At 37.2% G+C, this 22,114-nt stretch overlaps 1 protein-coding gene across 1 annotated transcript in view; it reads right to left on the bottom strand.

Annotated features, from left to right (window-relative positions):
* Window positions 1-7,216: 7,216 nt before the first annotated feature.
* The window catches only part of HCN1 (hyperpolarization activated cyclic nucleotide gated potassium channel 1), a 199,384-nt gene continuing 184,486 nt past the window's right edge, over window positions 7,217-22,114 (bottom strand). The window contains exons 7-8 of the mRNA XM_075136295.1: window positions 10,577-10,741; window positions 7,217-8,550 (exon numbers count right to left, since the gene is read on the bottom strand). Of these exons, the coding sequence (XP_074992396.1) occupies window positions 7,742-8,550; window positions 10,577-10,741 (974 nt within the window). The 3' untranslated portion in view covers window positions 7,217-7,741. The remainder of the gene's footprint in view (window positions 8,551-10,576; window positions 10,742-22,114) is intronic.

Genomic DNA, 22,114 nt, shown 5'->3' with positions numbered 1-22,114 from the left:
AGTCATATATTTGTGATGGAAACAAGAGAGATTGATTTCTTCTGCTCCTCCTATTTTATTGCTACCCTCATGACAGAGCTGCCTGGCAGCCTTAAATAGGACATGACATGTTGCCATCTTTCCTCCCATATCCCTTTCACGTCCTTCAGAGAATCTCAACACAAATGCCTTATTTGAAGGAAATAAAATTTTTCTGCCTCTGGCACTTCTCTTTGCCTTTCTTCTATTCATTGTTATTGTCACTTTTGCTCTTTTTCACTGCTCTTTGGCTATGACATCAGTATGTCCCATTACTATTGTGAGGCTCCCCCAAACATCTGAAAAAAAAAAAAGAAAAACAATCCCAGAGAACAATCATTCTACTTGACACAATGTATTTTATCACCTATCACAATTAAAATTATGAAAAAGCTGTTCTAGAAGACAGAGGAATTTCTATATGTTACAGATATTCAGTATCTCTGTCTTGCACAAGACTATTAGGCACAGGATAATAGAGTAAAAAATGACCCAGAAGAGCGCAGCAATAAACAATACATGACCTCATTGACTATCATGGACCTGAAATAGCCAGCGTAACCAGGACCATGACATATGGTGCTCTGTGCTCAGTGCTATCTTCTGTAATAACACTGTCTACACTATGGAAGTTCACCCCAGATACGTCAGTTTTTGCCAGCTATTAACAATGCCAACTCTCTTTTTCTTAGCAAGCTGTAAAATAAATGGCAAAAGCCCGGTTAAAAATCTGTCTCCTCTTTCACAGAACACTTGACCATCATAGACCCGAGCAAGAAAATAAAGGCTGTAAAGTATTCATCTTCTCAAATTCCAAATCTGAGAGATGTCTTATGTGAGACACTTTCATTCAGATTAATTCAACTCTAATAGAAACCAGAAACACAACTGTAATGCTTTCTTATAGAGGATCAAAACCTAAGGGATTCATAAAGTCACAGATATTTTTTTTTTTTTTTTTTTTTGATTTGGTATTCTGGGAGGTTTAAATGTATACAAATAAAACAGGAGATTAAAAGCCCAGACACAGTTTCTCACATTCTGGCTCAGAGGCTATCTTTGATCTAACCCACAGAGTAGATTACACACTGTTTAGTGGCACATACCATCTTCAGTCATGTATACAGTGGTGAACACGTGAAATTTTTTCCAGTGTCTAAAAGCTTGCTTTCTGATGTTATGTGTCAGTTGACGTAAGATTATCATATGCTTTATAAAGGAAGTTTATTTCTCTGTGTGCATTAGTTCAGTCAAGATTTTGACTAGGAGTTCTGAATTATGTCCATATCTTTTTGTCTTGCAAAGCAGACAGGAACAAAAGCAAAAGCCTTGAGCTGTCCCATCTAGAATCTGCTTTGTCTGGTGGATCTGATGAACAACTTCTTGCTACTGGAGAAAAGAAAGGAGATGTCCAAATCATTCTCTTGGATTTTTCCACAGCATTTGCCATTTCTGCCCAGGGCACCCTTATCTGTGATATAATACCAAAGGTCCAAGTGAATCATCGAAATTACTTGAGCTCTTCTTGAAGGAAGGCATTAGCACAATACCAGTTGGTAAAATGCACATAATGCACTTCCTTTATCTTTTTTTTTTTTAAATATTTCTTAATCTTTTTTGAATATCAACATATAGGTATCAGCCAAACCGAAATACAGTTGTGATACATCACTGCCTCCAAATATTGGTACATATTTCTGTGGCCAAGATGACTTAGCACAGAATGAAGACAAATCACAGGCAGAAAGGGTATTGATTGGCAGATTAAAAAAAAGCAAAGTTTGCAATGACAGTATAATCTAGTTTATCATAGAGTATTCAGATGTGAATTGATCAGTTCAGGTCATATTTAGGAATACTTATGGTTCTTTGTAAAAGCACCTCTAATATTGTTGTCCATCTTCTCTCCTTACCTAGAAGATTTGCCTGTTGCAGTGGACAATGACCTGGCATCAGTTATTGCTCACACTGCTTCTTAGCTGGACTAAAGGAGCCGATATAATTGGACATAAATCCTCCAGCACTCAGAAAAAAACTAATTAATATAAAACGCTGCAGGCATCTCCCCAACAACGCAGACTATACCTTCAGTGTAACAAGCACAGCAAATTCGTTTTTAATGTTGACTTTGCAGAGAAATAAAAAATCCAATTCAAAAAGAGCCTGGTCTAGAACCCCAAAATGTCTAACTGTCCACAATGAAGGCTGAGATCTGCAGTTAATGTCCTCAGATACACAGGAACTTTTCTTACTTCAAAACCAGATCTATTTAAAACCCCTCCACCACAGTGACAAAACAGGACACAGACTACACGCATTTTGCTCCCTAATGAAAAGGTGCGAGTAAATCCGTAAGCAATGATCACATTCAGTGTACCATCCAGAGAACATCTAGATTTTATGATGTCAAGTGCAACATGGAACCTATGAAGAGTAGAATAGTCATTAAATAGAAGACAGATAAGATGCTTTGCTAATGCTATAGGAACTATTGCCTGTGTCCATGTAAACTTTTCAGTAACTGTGGAGTCCAGAAGTAGTTGACACTGGAGATGCATTTTCAGATTGGACCCATGGTTCAGTATCAAGAGTCCGTGCAGGTGTCTGCTGACTTTCTAGAGAAATGGTTCAAGTACCTGCTTCCCTTTCGTGCACAGGCTAGTTTGGGCTGATTATAGACTTGGCATTTGGCATCTTCTCTTCTCTTTTGGTCTGCAGTTCTACTCGATCCGAATTTGCCAATGACCTTTCAAGCAAGAACTAACTCAACACTGCACGCTATCTTCAAAGCAGAGCGTAGGGAGAACCATACCGCAAATCTGACATGTAAAACTGGAGAATGGTAAAAAATACGGTATCTTCTGCAAGCAGGTGAAATAATATCACATAACTGGAACAGTTTCAAGGATGGGACAAAGTTTAGTTTCAGTTCAAATGTGCGCTTGAGTCTGTCAATTCATAGGCCATGGATCACTTGAGCCAAGGTGTACATCTTAAATCATCTAATGGAGTTGGTAAATGTGGTTTTCATTCTCACAACATGTATCTTTTTAAACTGGGTGCACATACACATAGCAGTATTTTAAAATATATATATAAGATACACAGGTAGATTTAAAATCAATTCATCTAGCTGGATACTCTGGTTGTTTACTATCACTGTGTTTCTCTTTCTAATGTTCCCATATCTTGACCTGAAAAATTCAGTGCTACCGTAAGTTCTTAAGATATTGCATGTTAAGATATTGCATGTCTTCACAGAGGGGATGGAAATGTAACCATGGACCAGAAATTATGCCATCTGCCTTTATGACCCACCACACCAATCAAGTAGGTGATTCAAATTGCTAAGTATGCAAAGGAGCACCGGGTACTGATTTTTGGTAAAAATGTATAGATACAAGACTCACAACATGTATTTCTCAGAGGATATGGTCTAGGGCAATTTTAACGCTCTTACTCTTCCTTGATTAAAAAAAAAAGCGAGGGGAAAGGCCAAATCTACTACACAAATAAATCTGCACACCCAATTCTTATAGCATGTTCTAGACTGTACCAGATAATGCTTGTAGCTCAGACCCATGATTTCTAAACAAACACTTTCTGTTCTTATCTTGTAACATTTTTTTTGTGTGAACAGAGGACTTTGGAACAGCAGAAATTACTAATGTCACTGCGTATTCCCAGAACAGTTGAATTGAAGTTTTTTTTTAAAAATTGAACATTTTATTTTCAAAACAAAACAATTTTCTTCACTGGACAATGTCACCTATAAAGTAGAAGAGAACTCACATGGATCGAAATAGTGAAGTCACTGTGAGAACTCGTGAGTAAATTTTGAAAATAGAAATATTAAGTTTAACTTTTAATGACATGCATCAAGACATGAAAGTTTGCTGTTTAAAATAAGATTTACTTTGGTTCCAGTTCTGCTGTGCTTTTTAAATTAAAATTAAGGTAAGGTAAGAAGTAAGCTGAGGTATATATAGGTATTAAAAATGGACAGATTTTAAAAATATATACATTGGTGTGTAGGTACATATTGATATCATATATAGTGATATGAAATATAACTTAAAAACCACCCTTTGTTTCTTTTGGTTCTGTACACAAACACGTATGAAATAATAAGACTGGATCAGCAAATTATATCCTGTGCCTTGGCCAAATGTAGACAGGAGAACCGAATTTTGCTGCTAAATAAGAATTTTCTAGTACAATGCTGGTCCTTTTGGAAATCATTTCATTGACTACAATTGGACTGGAGCTGTACCTTAGTAATGCAAAATAAAAAAAAAAAATACCACTGAAAAGAATTCACAATACACTTTAGGGTGCAATTTGAAAATACAACTACTCATGTTTCCTTAAAATCACAGTTTATCAGTCTAGGATTATATTGATCCTACTGAAGTTAATGCAAAAAAAAAAAAAAAATCTACTACTGGTTTGAATGGACTATGCTTTTTCGTTTACAATGACCTAAAAAGTAATTGATGAACACTACTTCCACATCAAAGTTGCCTTGAAATATCAACTGTTACACACAAGTTCAGAGGTACATCATCTGAGATTGGCACACATAGTAAGATAAAGTGAAAATATGATAGAATACCGTTTCCTTCAATTACACGAACAACTACTTGGGATTCTCCCCCAGGATATTTAAAATTTTATATATAAGTAAAGTTCAGTTTCAAATATTTGTACTCAACACATGTTAGTGGTAATGGCTTAAATGAGATTTTTGTGGGGAAAAAGTTTTTAGCACAATGAATTCCTCTATCTACAGAGGAAATATAGCTTAGGAATTGCTTGAGTAAATCAGATAGTACCCCTGAATTTCTAAGCCCTCTTTTCCTATAGTGGACATAATTACTCAGGCAGTTTTTTCCCCACCTCCCCATACTTACTGCATAGCAATTCAGGGCTCAGAACAAAGAAAAGAGAAAAGCAAACCGTTCTTCTTTCATGGTAAAGCAAAACTTGCTCAGTTATAAAGATACTGGAACAAAAAATATACATGGCTTTATTTTTTATATATTTTCTTCAATTTATTAATAATCTTTTATATATATTTATTTATGGCTTTGAGCAAAGACAAAAGAAAAAATCTAACTCATCCCTGATCATACAGTTATTGTAAGAATCAGATCAATAGTCTTCCCAGCAGCAGTAAGATCCAACCTTTTTCATTAATACATTTCATCCTGTACAGATGTGAGATTTCATACTTATGGGCTTACTTATGTACAGAGAAAATAGGTCAGTTCTGAAACTAGCAATGGACCTCTATATTACAGGAATGTGAGTCATTTGTTTCTTAATCTAAGTATATATACATTCATACATACATATATATATATACGTATATAATTTTATACCCTGTACCTTTTTTTTTTTTAATTAACATACAAATCCTAGATATTGTCCACTCTATTACAAAGTCATTAAAAATTATTTATGGTTTCACTGAAAGACCATGTGAATTAATATTTCTTCATAGTGCTTAAAATAAAATAAAAATATATATAAAAATATTTTACTACTAACCCCATTTCTCCTATCAAATGTAAACCTTAAACAGTTTGAAAGATCAGTATATGATCTTAATTAACTGACAGAATTTGTTAGCATTAAAATAATATAAGGGGTATTGTACTGATAAATAAATGGTCTTGCAGCGTATCCATAATGTTCCAAACACTTTTAAACAATCAATCACTTCCCCATATACTACTCTGGGCCACTTAAATTAATGGCAGCAGCATGTTAATGGGTTAATTACACTGATTTTTAAAGGTGAGTGGGAGTCAGCAAAAATTGGAAGATTTTTTGAGATTTTTATTTGATGTACCACTTTAGTAAAAGGCATAACAGGCAGCATGGGTTCAAGCTCTGTTAGCTTTAGAATATTTACTTGGCTCTCAAGTACATCGGGATTCACTGCATTACGTAGTTTGTGATGTTATTTAATTTTTCCATGCATTGTTAAACTCAGCATTAATGGGAAAAGAAGAACTTCGCATTCATTTCCTTATCATGAATCAGCTGGGTTTTAAGGAACAGCATATATGCTTGTATCATATCCATAATGCTGATTTTTCAATGAGTTAAATTATGACACATTTAGTTTCAATTTCTATTCAATGTGACAAATCAGGCACAAATGATTACGAAAGAACTTGTTTTTGTGGATAAGATAACGTGAAGGTTTGAGCAAACAAAACAAAACATTCACAAAACAGTATGCTTTAACCCTGCTTTCTGTCACCATTTCCTTTCTGTTTTGAAGACATAAAAAATAATAAACCTCGTACCTATGGGCTATGTTTGACACTACATGCCTTAGGATATACTATCCATTTAATTACAATATACACAGAGCAAATCGTGCATTTCCAGACAGACTTGATGCTATAATATATTTATTTTTGTAAATTAACACCACAGTCAACTACAAAACTACAGTGAAGACACAGAAAGCACCTGAAAGCCTAAATCAAGCTGTGGATTACAAATAATCTTTTAAATGAAAAACCTCACTTCTAGACTTAAACCAGAGATTCAAAGTCAGCATTATAGGAATTTTAAGGTAGACACAATTAATGAATGATTATTATTTTCTAAGAGACTGTAAAGCCTTTTCCTACAATGGCTGACCGAACCTATTTTTATCACCTTTTTTTTTTTTTCCAAAGCATGCATGGAATATTCTCAGATGCTATTGAGGGCAAGGAGAAGAAAAGTGATGGTATCGGTGAAGTACAAGCGGTTTGCAGGATCAAGCGTACAATTTTGCATAAAACATTGCATGTAAAAGTAACATTGTAGGTTTTAAGCCATTGCGTTACAATTTAACAGTTGTGTTGCACTTAGCTTTAACAAATTTTAAAAGTGTAAATTTTGAAGTGAAGAGCAAAACCTAAATTCCTAAACAAAGACCTTGCAATGGTACACCAAACAGCAGCTATTTTTGTTTGGGTCTAAAAAGTTATTTACAATGGCAATATTTATAGTCTTTGTAAAAGTCTTTAGCAACGTGAAGATTGAAGTCCACCCAATTTTCTGAAACAACAGAAGGGCTGACATTTTGTGAGGTTACAACCTATCCAGAGGAGTGCTAGTGCCAGCCTTTCCACTGCAGGTGTTTGCAATTTTTTTCTTTTCCAGTCTGATCCCCAATAGAAAGTGCTAACATATGAAATGCAGTAAGAAACAACAACTGAATTCTTCACGAGAAATTAACAACGTGTATGCAATAAATGAAATCACAGAGGTTTCAGAATATCACTCGGTCAGTGCTATGTGTTACCTAGATTGATATTTCTCTTCTTTTTTTTTTTAATATACTTGTTTGAAGTTTGTTATTGTGTTGACAATTTTCCCATGAAAATAGCAAATCTCCTAAACAGAGAAATCTGTTAGACTGATTTTAAAGTTGACACGTTAAAAATAAGTAGTATTACAGCTGAATTTAGACTTCTTTAATGGTTGCAAGAAAGGAAGACATGAATTCAAACAAGTGTTTTTAATTCCTTTTTTTTTTTCATATATATATATATTTTATATATATATAATTTTTACATTCGTTACGTAGGGCAAAGCTGTCTAAAGTATTTTTCTCATAGTAGACTGCTGGGGTACATTAGGAAACAGGCTAAAACAGTTCCGGGGACGGTGCTCGGTCCGTGAGAAGTCTGTTGCTCACAGTTACCAGGGTTCATAAGTTTGACGCGAACCGTGGTTTGTCTCCCTCGGGCTCTGTGCTTAAGACTGTGGAAGAATCCCTTTGCAGAGGGGCTGGGACCGGCGCGGCTCCCCGGTTCGGGGGGATGGCTCCCGAGGACATCTGTCGGAAGAGCGAGACCCGCTGGGGGACGGTGGCCCGGCCAGCCGGGGGCACGCCGGGGCCGGGGGCGGGCTGCGGGAGGGAGGCGAGGGACTCCCCCACGGTGGGGTGAGGCCTGGCGATCAGGGTGGAGATCTCGTGGGGCAGGGAAGGCTGCGAGGCAGAGAGGGGCCGCACCTCCCGGGTCAGGTTGGTGTTGTGGAGGGCCTGGGTGCTCTTGTGGACCTCGTTCTTCTGCGCGGCCCCGGGGGGCTGCTGGGGCGCCTGCGGCTGCTGCTGCATGAGGGAGAGCTGCGAGGCCGTCGGCGAGGCGTACTGGAAAGTTCGGCCGGCCAGAGGGCTCTGTACGGGAGGGCTGCAGACGGCGGTGGTGTAGGAGCAGGGCGAGAGGATGACGGCCTGCTGGGGCGTCTGTGTGCTGGGCGAGGGGGAGTGCAGGCTTCCGTGGGACAGGCTGCTGGCGGTGTACACGGGAGGGGACTGCGTCCTGACGCGCGACGACGAGGCGGAGGTGCTGGAGTTCTGGGCGGGCATCTGCTGCAAGCTCACCGGGGCGATGGTCTGCACCATCTCCCTGTCGTGCTTCACGATCTGCTTCAGGATCTCGTTCTCCTGGTTGTTGAACACCCCGGTGTTGAGGTCCTTCTGGAACTTCTGCAGGAGGATCGAGTTCTTCTTCCCTTCACAGAGAGGCAGAAGAGTTAGTGAGCCTGACACACAGGGGCAGACACCCACTCTGACTTTGAGTTTCAGCCCCCATCATCAAGGGCTACATACTGTAAAAGCCTCAGCAAACACCAGGCTGAGCAGGGGCCACAGCTCGGTGGCGAGCCCGCTGCAGTAAGCTGTGCCACACCGGGCACCGCCACAGCGACTCACGCTGGCCCGCAGCTCCCGAGGGCTGGCCTCCGCACACACCCCGTCCCCCCTCTCTCTGCACCAGCACGGCTGGCTTTCATAACACCAGACCTTCTGTGCCTCTTCTCTTGTAGTGTATTGTGATTACTACAAGTATTCTGAAAATGTAACCATGGTAATTTACTGAACGACAGGGTGGAAAAAGCCATCGGGCTCTGCATGTATAACATCTTTCTCTCTTGTTGCAAGACGGTCCTAATTTCCGCTAAACTGTTACATAAGTTATAAATACACCTGCCATTTAGCAGATTCCCTGGAACTAATTAATAGACATTAGTAACCAGTGACAACTAGCTTGCAAGAAATCATCTTTCTAAATGTTTGTGAACTAATATGAACCCACAGATAATGTGACACCTGCTTCCTCAATAAAGACTGCTGTATACTGTCTCCCCGTGTCTGGTTGATGGCTCTCAGTGTCTGCAAGATGTAGACACTATTCTGTGTCATCAGACACACAGGAACACAACTGCACTCAATTTGTTCCTTTTTTTGATAAAATAGTCCACATTTATCTTTTGTACTGTGTAGATTTCATATTGTAAATACAGCACTTCAAACGGGATTGCTACTTCAAGTGCAGACTGGACTTTATTACTAATATTATTTAAGCACATATTACTTAGAGTTACACTACATTTCCAGAGAGTCTTGAGAGACAAATTGTAAGAGTTTGAAAAGTCTTGATAAGATAAATTAATGCACTGAGTGCTCGCAATCTGCAAAATGCTAAAACAGGTCTATTAAATACTAGAAATCTGTATACCTGTATTTCATTTTTTTAGTCTTGCTATATTAAAGAAAACATGCTTTCTTCCAAATCACGTCTTCAACTTAGACAAGACAGCACAACAACACTGCGCTGCAATTCTTTCTGTATTCACTTTGAAGAAACTGCAGACATAACTATTGAGAAAGAGTAATGTGGGGAAATACTTATGCTGGAGTTTTCTTGTGAAGCTGAGGAACCACCACCAAACAGGATAAATGATTTTTTATGCATAGTTGCATTTTAAAACCAGTGTCAATAATGATGATCAGAGTGCAATTTTCCCAACCAAAGATCATATATTTTATCTAGTATGTCCTATTAGAGAGGTCCAGAATGTCTGGATACACAACAGCAGACTTCACACACCCTGTTTTGATAATCTGCCATATCCTTCTGCCTTTCACTTGGATATCGTTGGCCTGCTTTTCTTGTTGCAAGCAGATCTGAGTAATGCCAGTCTGCAGCCACCAATGCTAGCAGTGCCCATGTTGTGAGGAAAATGAGAACCCTGCTGCAAAGGATTAATTCACTTCAACAAACATGGGGTTTGTGAGTGCTGAGAAGCTTCAGCTCTTCCCAGCATTATAGACGTCATCTGTAAACAATTTATGTAGGAAAATGTCGTCTACTGCTCATGAAACAGCACAAACTCTAGTAAGTGGTGAGGGCACCAAAAGAAAAATATACTAATGTAATTATTAAATAATACTAATTAATAAATAATAAGTAATATTGTTAATATTAATAAATAATACTAATGATAATTGCAGTGTATAAAATAATCCTCAGGTGAGTACGAGAGCTTTCTACTAGTCAAAGTTTTGTATTATTTATAAGTGAGATTGCAGAATTTCTTGTCTGGACACATCTTATTCATAGATCAACAGAACATTTACTGCAGTGTAACAGAAACAAAACTTTTAAGAAGAGTTTAATCTAGGCATTTTATCCTGCAACTCAAGGAAAAGAAAAGGTAGAAAGGTTTAAGAATTCCTAATATGGGAAAAAAAAAATACCTATCCTGTCAAGTCTATCAATTGCCACCGTTTCAAAGGCTCTCCTCATCATGGGGTACTCTTCTAGAACCTCGTTGAAGTTGTCCACCGAGAGGGAATACAGGCGACAGTACGTGTCTGCTCGTACACTGGCAGTTCGACGGCCCTTGGTCAAAAGGCAAATCTCTGGGGAGAGAAAAATTCAACACACATGGAAAACAAAGAAGTTAGTGAACCATGTGAAACTTAAAAGCTAGGAAGTGACTCAGTGCCAACAAGTAATAATTCAGTACTCAATGGCAATTTCTCTATTGCTGTTACGCAAGGTTGCAGGGACAGTTCTGAAGGTGTTTGATTCTATTTTTGCTGCTCTGAAAAAATAACTAATGTGCTTTAAGAGCCCTGCTTATAGGTTTTCTCGGTCTGGATTCTGATTTTATCAAGCCTTTTTAAAAAACTTCTTCAGGAATTCATTGTAAGAAATGATCCATCAGCTGCCAAACACAACTTGCTGACTCAATTAACCCAAGTGATTCTATTGATTTTTTTTAAATATCCAGCTGACATAGACCAATTCCTTCAATCATTCGCCAGATTTACTAAACTAATTTAATACATGATATAATGATGTTTGAATATAAAAGCTGTTTTAAGAAAAAATGCTTCAAGCATGAAAATGCCTCCTGTTTCCTCGGGTTTTATGTCCTAAGTATTTTGGGAGAGTAAACTTTTGATTTTAGACTTTTTTTTCTCATTGGGCTAAAAACCAGAACCCTTTTAACCTCTGCTTACTCCATTTGATTAGTCTAGTAGCGTTTCTCTGCAAGTGCCTCCAAGAGGAATTCATCATTCTGGAACAGAGGAGACCAAAGCCATATGCAGAGTCCCAAGAAATAGCCCCAAACTTGTGACTGCTGATTCCCGAGCCCACAGGAAGAGGGTTACTGGATAAAGCCCAAAGTCAATGTCCGAGGCTTGTAATAGCAAAACATATGGGGTAGAATATTTCTTTCTTTATATTAAAATACAAAAAATTAAAAAGTCAATTGCAAAAAGAAGTTTTTGAGTTGATCCCATTTTCAAGCTGGGGAATAAGAACACACTTAGAAATATCAACAATTCTTGGGCTCAGGCAGGGTGAGAGATAGTTTCCCCACCCAGTTCTAGTAGTCAAGAGCAGTGAGTTCATATTTGTTCATATTTAAATACTAGCTAGGAAACTGTCTCCTACCCTGCTGTGTGTCTATCACAATCAATCATTCTCAATCTCAATCAACTATCATTCTCAAGTGTGGAAAACCAAATATTCTTCATTAATAAAAATAAAGAATTCTGCAGGTTTTACTTCAGATCTATAAAGTGCTAGCACAGTTCCTTCTTTTTTTATATGCCTTTAACAAAATACATTTTTTATTAATCTAAAATGTAAAGAACCTTGATGGTTTTTTGTCTCATACTTCTTGTTGAAGAATTTCCACATGCCACCTAACCCTGAAGGCTTAGGGGCTAAGATGCTTAAATAATAGTGGCTAAATCAAAGTAAATTAATATGGGACCAGTACTAGCACAGAATGTACTTAAACCCCAACAGCTTTGGGGAGAATTTATAGAGACTAATGGGTGTTGTAAGAATCTTGACCTAATGTCCCTCATAAAACTTGATGTCCATGAAATAATGACAATTTACTGTAAAGAGCCAGCCAGGTCAAACGGAAGTCAGTCCTTTCCTCTTCTATCCCCTAGCTCACCCTGACCCCTTCTCCTTTGATAGAACCCACTGCATTTTAGTTACAAGACTGAGAAGGACATTTTGCCCAAAGGGAGCAGTTAAATGCAGTAAATGCCTGTTCCATTTCCTAAGATATTCTTTAGATCTCACACAGAATAAAGTTTTACAACACATTTTAGAGATAACTTAACTAGCTGAAAAATCTGTGTGACTAATGATCACCTCTTGATTTTCAGCTTTCTTCATTTAAAATTGCTGCAAACAACGCTAGAGACATAAGGAGGTGTCTTCTGCTACACTCAACAAATAAAAGTACTTGAATTTAAAAAACATCATATGCCCAAAACATAACAAGTGTTGACTATGGATCCCAACCATTCTGAAGACTGTAAAAAAAATGGAGAAAGTACTGTTTTTGTCATCATTAATCTAGAACACTGTATTTTAGATTACTTCAAAAAGAAGGATGGGAAGATACCAATAGAGACAATGTTAGATTTCATCAAAGGATAATAGAAACATGGAATTCATTACTGCAATAAATATAATTATTTTCCCCCCTTCTTTCAACTTCTATTATTCTTGTCAAGTAAGGGGAATGGAACGCATCACTGAAAACTATACATTGTATTTTGCAAATCCTGTCAGCCCACAACTTCTGCTTGAAGAGCATCTTTTTGGAAAGCTCTTAATAAACATAATAGAGTCTTCTAGTTAGATAAGATAATAAAGGATGGGTCAGAAAAGATATGACAAATGTCCCAGCACCTAGAAACTGATCAGGGAGTGCCTCCAAGGAGCCTGCCTGCTCAGGATGCAGGGAAAGCTTCATGTTCTCAACTCCAGTTGAATGGTCTCATTCAAAAGATGAACTACAGTCTTCTGACAGAAAAAGTACCATGTGATGAATACCCATGTAATGGATTTCCAGAAATGTTTCTTGACTAATTAGAGTTGCATTATAGTCACTATATTGCTTTGTTATACGTATCAATAGCATCATTTGTACTCTGGCCACAAGGCTAGTATGCTTGTTAATTGTATGTGTTCTGCATTTAAGTTCATTTCATCTATTAGCTATTTGTTTGGAACAAACTCTCAAGCATAGTATGACATAATATATGAAATCTCATTTCCTTGGACAAGAGAGGAAGAACACAGAACGTCAAAATGTGTTTCCATCAAACACTTGTGTTCTTTTAAATAAATCAAAGTTGGTTTGTTTTTTTTTTACCAATAAATAAACAATAGATTTCATGAAGAGAACAAAGTAATGAAAATATCCATGGTATATTTAAAATGAATCTTAGTGGCATCAAGTACACCAGGTGCTCTCAACAATTATGCTCTCCTTGATGTTCAATTGATTTAAACAGACTATGAAATACAAACAATAGCACAGGAGTGTGCCCTGAAACAAAGGGCACAGACAATTTTCAAACAGCTTGGACAAACAAGGTTCTCTATTAGCATAATAAGAAAGTGGCGGCAGCATATTACTCACTAACGTTCCCATCTGCAATTGGCATGGTGCACTTCCTTCGTGCTGACACTTTCAAAGTGTCAAATACTTTTATCCTTCCTTTCCAAACAAAAGAATGTCTTCAATTCCAATTATGTATTAGGCTACAATGAACCTGTAATTCAACTCCTAATGCAAGTTTTACTTTAATTATTTAATCTCTTTGGACAATTGTTCCCTAGAACATTCCGAAACAAATGTCAATCACTGCACCGATGAAAAATGACTATTTGAAAGCACTAAATGATGCTAAAAACATTCATTTGTTCTTACAGTCCATATTTAATACAAATGTAATCAATTTGCCTGTGAAAATCACAATTTGTGTTCTGCTAGCATCAGATCTTTCCTGCAGAACAATGCAGCTCTCAAAAGTACATAGAAAAGGGCTCAAATACAATGTACTTTCTGCTGTCAAGACGTTGACTAAAATGCCTCAGTGTCAGTCTCCTGTCACTTTTTGAACTATTTACCTAAACGTAATTTAAATTTATCTATTTGTGATAGCTGTTGCCCTTATACAGTCATCCCATTAAGAAAACAAACAAAAAACCCCAACAGGTTAGTTTATTTCACATTTTTATCTCCTGTTTGTAGTCATTTGAAATTTCTGGCTCTGAAGACCCTGACACATGAGCTCTCAGCATGTCTATTGTTTAATTTATTTTATTTTATTTAATTTAACAGAACAAATAAAAGAAATAGAAAATGTGCCCTAACCAGCAAGGTTGAAATTGTCAATTTTTTAAAAAGAAAAAGATTAGAAAAAGGTGATTTACACCTCTACTAATATAGCAATTAAAAATGCAAAAATGTATTTCATTCAGTAAGCTAGAGACTCATGCTTACTGACTTGTGAAATTGTCCCCTTATTGCAAGTTAGGAACACGATTCTTGTTTGCAAATATCTGTTCCTGCTTGCCAGCGCCTTATCGTCTGAGATAATTTCTCCATCATGAAGATGTCCCATATGTATCATGTCATATATCTGAAGAGAGGAAGAGAATGCAATGGGGACTGAATAGAATATTAGCTTCTATGTTTGAGGATGACACGATGCTACTGTGTAATAGCCAATACTAATAATAGGGGTTTTAGTCTTCTTGAGGCAGGAAATGGTCAGTAGGAAAAAGAAATACATGATAAGGGATATCAGCACCCCCCACAGACAGTATTTTACCAGTCCCTTTCATCCAGAATGTTATCCTTGGGAGACAATCCCCACATCTGGAAAAAGGAAGGTGTGTCTCCAAAGCCACTCCGACACAAGAAGAAACCTTCAAAACAGATGAGTTAGAACCAGCTGGAGACAGGTATCCATGACGGGCATTTTATAACCCTTTTCCTGCTCTAAAATACAGGTAAAAGACGATTAGTTCTTTTGCTATATTTCTTTGCATTACTCTCTTCCCTAAAGACCTCCCTCCCAAGCCTTCATTTGCTTAACCTTTGTATATATATGTCAAATGTCTGGTACAATAAGTGGTCTAATTAGAGAAGTTCTAGTCTTATTTTTTTTCTAATAGTATTTCTAATTGGCAGAGAGGTGCATTTATTTCATTGGAGATAGCACAAATTCCCCGGGAGGAACATTATTCTTCAAAAAAGTATTGCCTAACTTTCATTGAGCCAAACTTAGATAGGATTTATAGAGGAATACTTATTTTAAAAAACATTTCATATTTATTTAGGGTTTGTCAACAAGCCCAAAAGTATGCTGCGTTCTTTGGCCCAAATTTGTCTTTTATGTCAACTTCTATGAGAAGCCTATTTCTTGAAAAAACTCCTGTTGTTATCAGTCCATTTCCTTGAATAAAGCTTAATACACTACTTCATAGCAGCTCTGAGAAAAGCAGTGTGATAACATGCTACTAATTTGGATGTTTTGAGACTTAAAGCAGGCCTCATATTATTTCCATGTGAAATTCATTAAAACAACTTGGCAGAGCCTTTAAAATATTATCTACTGTGATATAAGTAAATGTTGATAAGGAAAAAGACATTTTGGGCATATATTAATTTTCAAGGCACATTTGGATGCAATAAGCCAATCCACTTTAGCCATTCTCTAATGACTTTTGTAATTTTTGACAAGACTGATATATAACTGGATGTTTTTAAGTCCTCATATTTCCTGTAAAGTTAATGCAGATACACTATTAAGCGTATTTCAATGTAATATGCTTAATATATATTGACGTTATAATTTAATTCTTTTCAGAAAGGTTGTTAGTCGTAATTACTTTTACATCAAGAAAGACAGCCAAATGTACATGGTTAGAATACAATTGCCTTTATAAAAAGTGGCATGTTATATGACCAGAGTCATTTTATGTTCCATCCTGACCTGCCTTTTCTTTTTTCTATCTGAAGGTACTGAAAATAGCTGTGGCCAAGTTTTCATGACTAGAGCAAACACAGGCCAGTAACATTTCTTACATCCTGCTTATTTTCTACAGTTAACTGAAATTCTTCTGAGAAAGCTCTGTTTGACAGAACAGAAGCTCAGGATCATTATATAAAATAGAAATGCAAGTCCCTATTTTATCTTCAATGATTTTTATAACAGAGAATCCATACATTCTTATTCTACTTTAATGAAGTGTTCTTTCTACCAAGGGAAACTAAGTTAGTCTATTTATTATCTTGTAAAAGCTCATAATTTGACTGATATTAATTTTATTTTCCTTAAAAAAACAATAATTAAGCTTAGATTCTAAGATAATGTGCCTAAGTACAGATTTAGCTTTCATACTGGCTGGGTCAAAGGCCAAAAATGACTTTGTGTAATTCATTATTCCTACTTTTGTTCAGATGGATGCCTATTCTCTGTTGAAAAAAGCCACTTTGTTCCTTATGTATTCAGTGTTATGCTCTTGTCATCTTGAGTTTGGCAAACAATAAGTTACAAATTAAACTATTCAACTTGAATTTAAGTGGACTGTAAAAATATTGCACTTCACTTTTTTTCCATTAAATTATTAAACAAATGATCAGAGAGAGTCAGTTCTGAATTAAATATTTAGATTAAATATTTAATATAAACTCAAATATTTAGTTTAAATTCTACTGTGTAAAATTGAAGGTACTTGCAAAATCGTCTTCTGGTTTAGCTGTGTTGGTCACTTCAGATTTCCAAGCTATGCTGATGTGATATTTCACTTGTGTCTAGTTCATTTATGTATAAAGTCTAAATTAAAAATTTACACTGTTCATGAATTTGCAGTGTTTGAATTATAATTTGGTTTGAAGACTATGTTATTTAGATAGTGAGAACTATTACTAGCATTATTATTATTAATATTGTTAAATTTATGGTTATATTTCCTAATTAATAAAACTCCTAAAACTAAACCCACTTACACCTTTTAGCATCCCAGAGTTATTTTCAATCTTCTTAAAAAGTCTCTTAGACTTTTAAAAATAATATTCTCTCTGAATAGCAAGAAGTTCTTCTGACTGCATAGTATTTTCTATATAAAAGATGGTGTCAACAACGTAATGCAGAACAAGAAACTATGCTACATCATGAGGAAATGTATCCTCAAAATGGCAGACTAGTCTGTGCCAAAAAGACATTTCATTTTTAGGACCTCTTGCAGAAAATACTTTTAGAAAAATGTTCTATACTGTTCACCTGAAAAGTATTTTATGAATGAGTTGGTATGGAGATCTGGAGATCCTGGTCCCTTAAAGCATTTAATTGTGTACTTGCCATTAAGAATGTATATAATCACACCTCAGGGAGGCTACTTATAATAAATTATTTGAATTGGAGTATGAATACTGAGAGACTTAATTCACCACTACCTTGAATAGGGAGTAGACATATGCAGTATTTTTGCAAAATGAAAAACTGTGTATCATATGATATTGTCCAGGTGTAAAGCAGTGAGCAGTCAGGCACTTTAACAGCACTTTCTCTATTTATAATCAGTATTATACTGCAAATCTTTAAAAGTAGTCTATCAAAAGGAAGTACCTAGAGTGTACCCAGAAGAAAAAAAGTGGCAAAATATAATCTAAAGTGACTCAACATTTCCCATGGTATTATTTTCCACTGCACTGGTCTAAAATACACTGACAGGCGCTGTTCTGAAATGGGGAAAAGCTCCATAAATAATAGGTAGGTCAAAGTAGTTCTGTTTAATTGGTTTCTACAAGCTGAAGCAAATGCAAGATACAATTTATTAGAATTTCAAGTGTGGGAGGATAACTATTAAAACAGTATTAAATAATTTAAGCAAAATAAAACATTTAAAAATCTAAAGTATTCCATGAACTACACGTTATAAAAAAATAAACCGAAAAAGAGAAGATGCCATAATATGTCTCTGGGACATATTCTGGGAAGATGGGGATGAGAATCTGATTTATATTAGCTTTGCTAGATGAATGATGGTACTCAGCACAGTTAGTGATATCTGCCTTTGAAGAAGTAAAATAAAACATGTATTTGTCTCTTATTACAACACAAGAGGTAGACCATTACATTCTCATACTCTCATTCACACACAGCAACTCCCATATCATAAAAAGAGTTTTAAAAAATCACATGCACTTCTTCATGTTCAACATACCTGGAAGCTCATAGAAAAAATTATTTTTAAACAATATGAGTTTTAGTTAGTCTACAAATTGATTTATTGAATGACTCCACATGGCATGATACCACTGGGATTCTCAATGGGGGAAAAAAGCAGAAAAAATAATGGGGAGGGGGAGCTGCAATGGGCACATCACAAACTGGGTACCATGAATTATTGCACACTTACCTGCTGGAACTAGGAAACTCCCTCCAAACACAATGAAACCTCCACGGGGCCCCCAGACCTAATTCATAAAAATATACCTATGCTTCCTACTCACTCGGTTTGGATTTCCCTAGCAATATTGGCATTCCTTCAGCTTTAACACAGTATCTGTTACAAACAGAAAAAATGGGTTATAATTTCCGGAACATATATCTGGGTGGCTGAATGAAGGAAAGCGTGTGTAAACACAGGTGGGAAAACAGAGGGAGAAAGGAAAAGATAGCAGGGACTCAAGTCTTATCTTGTGTCCTTTGAGGTTGAGAGGAATTTTGCCAGTGACTACAGCAAGAGCAGGACGAGACCACAGTGAACAATCAGTAAGGAGGAGCCTTACTGGTTGGGTAGTGCTGGATTTACTCCTTCCTTTTTCTCTTTGTGGGCATGTCAGCCCCACTCTAACACACCGGTTAAGCACAAAGGCAGTGCCGCACATGCTTAGCTGGATCAGGACTGCACGCCCAGAGTATTTCCTTTGACTCCACGGGGCTGGAGGGGAACAGGACAACACGAAACCACTCCCGCTCATCAATGTGCTCTGCAGTAGCTTTGGGACAGTTTTAACCTTTATGTTTGCAGCGGTAACCATCTGAGGTGAGTTATAAAATGGCAAATGCTGCTTTTATCCTTTGTTCCCCAAGCAGGAGCTTGCAGTCCGTAGCAGAGGGCATGTGAACATCAGCAGACTGGGGTTGGGGTTAGGGGTATGCAGGCAAGTGGCAGGTCACAAGGCATCAGGGAGCAAAAGGCCTTTCCAGAAGGGAAGGAGAACTTGCAGAGCCAGATCTTACTGTGATGAGTAAAGAAGCCCTAAGAGCCACATGTGGAGCCAATTGAGTAAGTGGAAGGAAATTGCTGGAAAGGTGTTATTTTACTAAAGTACACTTCTCTTTATTTTATTACACTCCTGCATGTTTGTTGTTGCTATTAATCATGAGACATTTTGAATCACAAGCATATATAATATTACTACGGAGTGATTCTGATATCATTTACTCCAGCAAAACTCAGAATTGCCTTGTAGCAACTGGTATTACACTGGTTTATACCAATGTATATTGGTATAATGTAAATTGGATTAGTATTAGACTCATGAGATATGTTATTATTTCTGCTCTGTAAAGCCTCAGTAAATGATGAACTATGCTTCTCTATGAGCAAAAGACTCATATTCTTGTGTTTCATCTGTAAAGACTTGAAGATCTTTTTTTCTTACCAATTTGAAGTGTCTAGTGAGGAAGAAATATGCAATCTGTTCAGTAATTCCTATTATCATAAGAAGCCCTTGAGTACTTTCTAACACAATCACCTGGACTCAGAGGAAAAGGTTTAGGAGAACTGAAACCTGGCAATTTCCTCCCTACCATTTACTACTGGTATTATAGCATAAATGAGTTTGAACTACTGAGGTATTAAAGAAGAGAAAAAAAATATGCACTGAGACAGACAAAAAAATTGGGGAGCTCTCATTCTCCACTGCTGTGTACTTAACAAAGACTTTACATTTTCAGTATTATAAACTGCAGATACTCAAAACCACAGAAAACAGATGACAAAAAATTAAATAATTTAGCCATCACAGCATCCTCAAAATACAATTGCTTACATTTTTCACCTGCCTCCTGATTCTTATTCTCTCCCAGGAAACCTGAATTCAAGTGTGTTCACCTCAAGCTTGCAATTCAACTTAGCTGCAAACACACAGCTAAGTCAGGTTTTCCTACTTGCTGTTCAAAATGGACAGGTGTAAGCACCTTCCCACTCCTTTCCAGCCTCTGAAAGTTGCTCAAGTCTTGTTCAGATGTGCTCTTGCCCCTTGCATTTTCTTCCCTTTCCCATCAATGTCATGCCCAGACATTCCCCTGCACTCCAGTTCCTCTCTCTCATATGTCTTTGCACCGCTCACAACCTGACTCCTACCCACACAGTCCTCTCTCTGTTGACCTCCATCTCGCTCCCCACACTCTTCTGACCTGCCCTATGGTTTTGTCCTATGTGTTATCACAGCCCTGACCATCCGCTCTGTCCCGGTCTTGTTCATTCGCATTTTACTCTCCCTGTCCATCCTACAGAAGCAGCTAGAAGGAGAAGGTCATAATTTCCATTGAGGGCAACCTTGTTTCCCCTTGTATGAAAACTGTGTCAGTCTCAGTGGGAGAAATTTCTCTTTTATTTGTAATGAGAAAAGATGCAGTTACTGCTTTGCTGAAAGTAGCAGTAATCCCATACCTAATAATGGGGAACTGGAAGACATTTTAGAAAACAGGGGGAACAAGTGAAAGAAGCTATAAAAAAACCCATAGTCGTTCAGAAAAAATGAATATTGCTGTATTTCCTCAAAAATACCAAGATATGGTCCTGGAGAATCCAATGAAAGCAGAGTATCAAAATCCTGGAATTCTCCACTGGTAACTGTAACATCATTTCACCGATGTAGAAATGAGTATATAACGGCACAATATAGTGAAAATTAGCTTCAGGTATTCTTCATTGCCTAATGTCTGTTCCTTCTATAAAAACTCACACAAGCACACTGTGTGAGGAGATGGATTCTAAGTTAAGCAAACAAACAGTTACTGTTTTCTTTAAATGCCCGTAAAAGGCAAAGGAAAATGCATTGTCCTGAATCTTTATGAAACAATCCTTTCACTGATCCATGTCTCTTCAAGACATAATTTATGGCACGTTCTTTAAAACATTCCCTCTGTGGTCATTACTGAAAGGTTTGAAAGAACATAGTCAACCTCAAACCACACATTTTTTTGAACATATTTTTCATCTAATAATTGGGGAATATCGTTTTTTAGTATGTTGACTGCAGAGCTGAGGGAGCGTAGATCAGTCATTATTTCTCACGGACTCCCTTACACATTTTGTGTATTCCATCGAAGAGGGAGTGGGGGCAAGTGGAGGGGGTACATGGCCTAGGGAAAAGGATAGTACCAGAAATTACTTTCAAATTCCTACCAGTACTTGGAGTAGATACGTAGGATGATAACATCCTTCAATCAGCAGTCTGAAAAAAACTTGTTGGGATGAAAATTACCATCCTACGTGCTGCTGGGCTAAGTAATGTTCCTACACACGATGTTCAAGAAGGTTAAATTTATGAACACACATGAAGGTGAAGGGATAGGATGCTCTTCCCACAGGAATACCAACGAACAAATGACAAGATCTCTGTGGTTACTGTCTTGTACTTACTCCTTCCCTCCAGAAAGGAGAAACCAGTGAGCACAGATGAGCAAAGAGGCAGACAGTAATCAAGCCCAGACCTGTGGAGGGCTCTCTAGAGTCACCACTCTACACCTCCCTCAAAAATCAACAGAGAACTTAAAGCAGAGGTGAAGTGTAGTCTGATTAATCTATTCCATTGATGGTTATCCAGGCACATTCTTTTTGAGAAGAATTTCCAAGCAATTGTAAGGTTTATCTAGTTTCATGTGAGACTTATAACACCCAGATCCATAGGGAAGCCTGTTTTTTAATTAAGAGCA

The sequence above is a fragment of the Calonectris borealis genome, chromosome Z (genome assembly GCF_964195595.1).
Source record: "Calonectris borealis chromosome Z, bCalBor7.hap1.2, whole genome shotgun sequence".
Lineage (NCBI taxonomy): Eukaryota > Metazoa > Chordata > Aves > Procellariiformes > Procellariidae > Calonectris > Calonectris borealis.
This window is presented reverse-complemented; position numbering and strand designations above follow the sequence as displayed.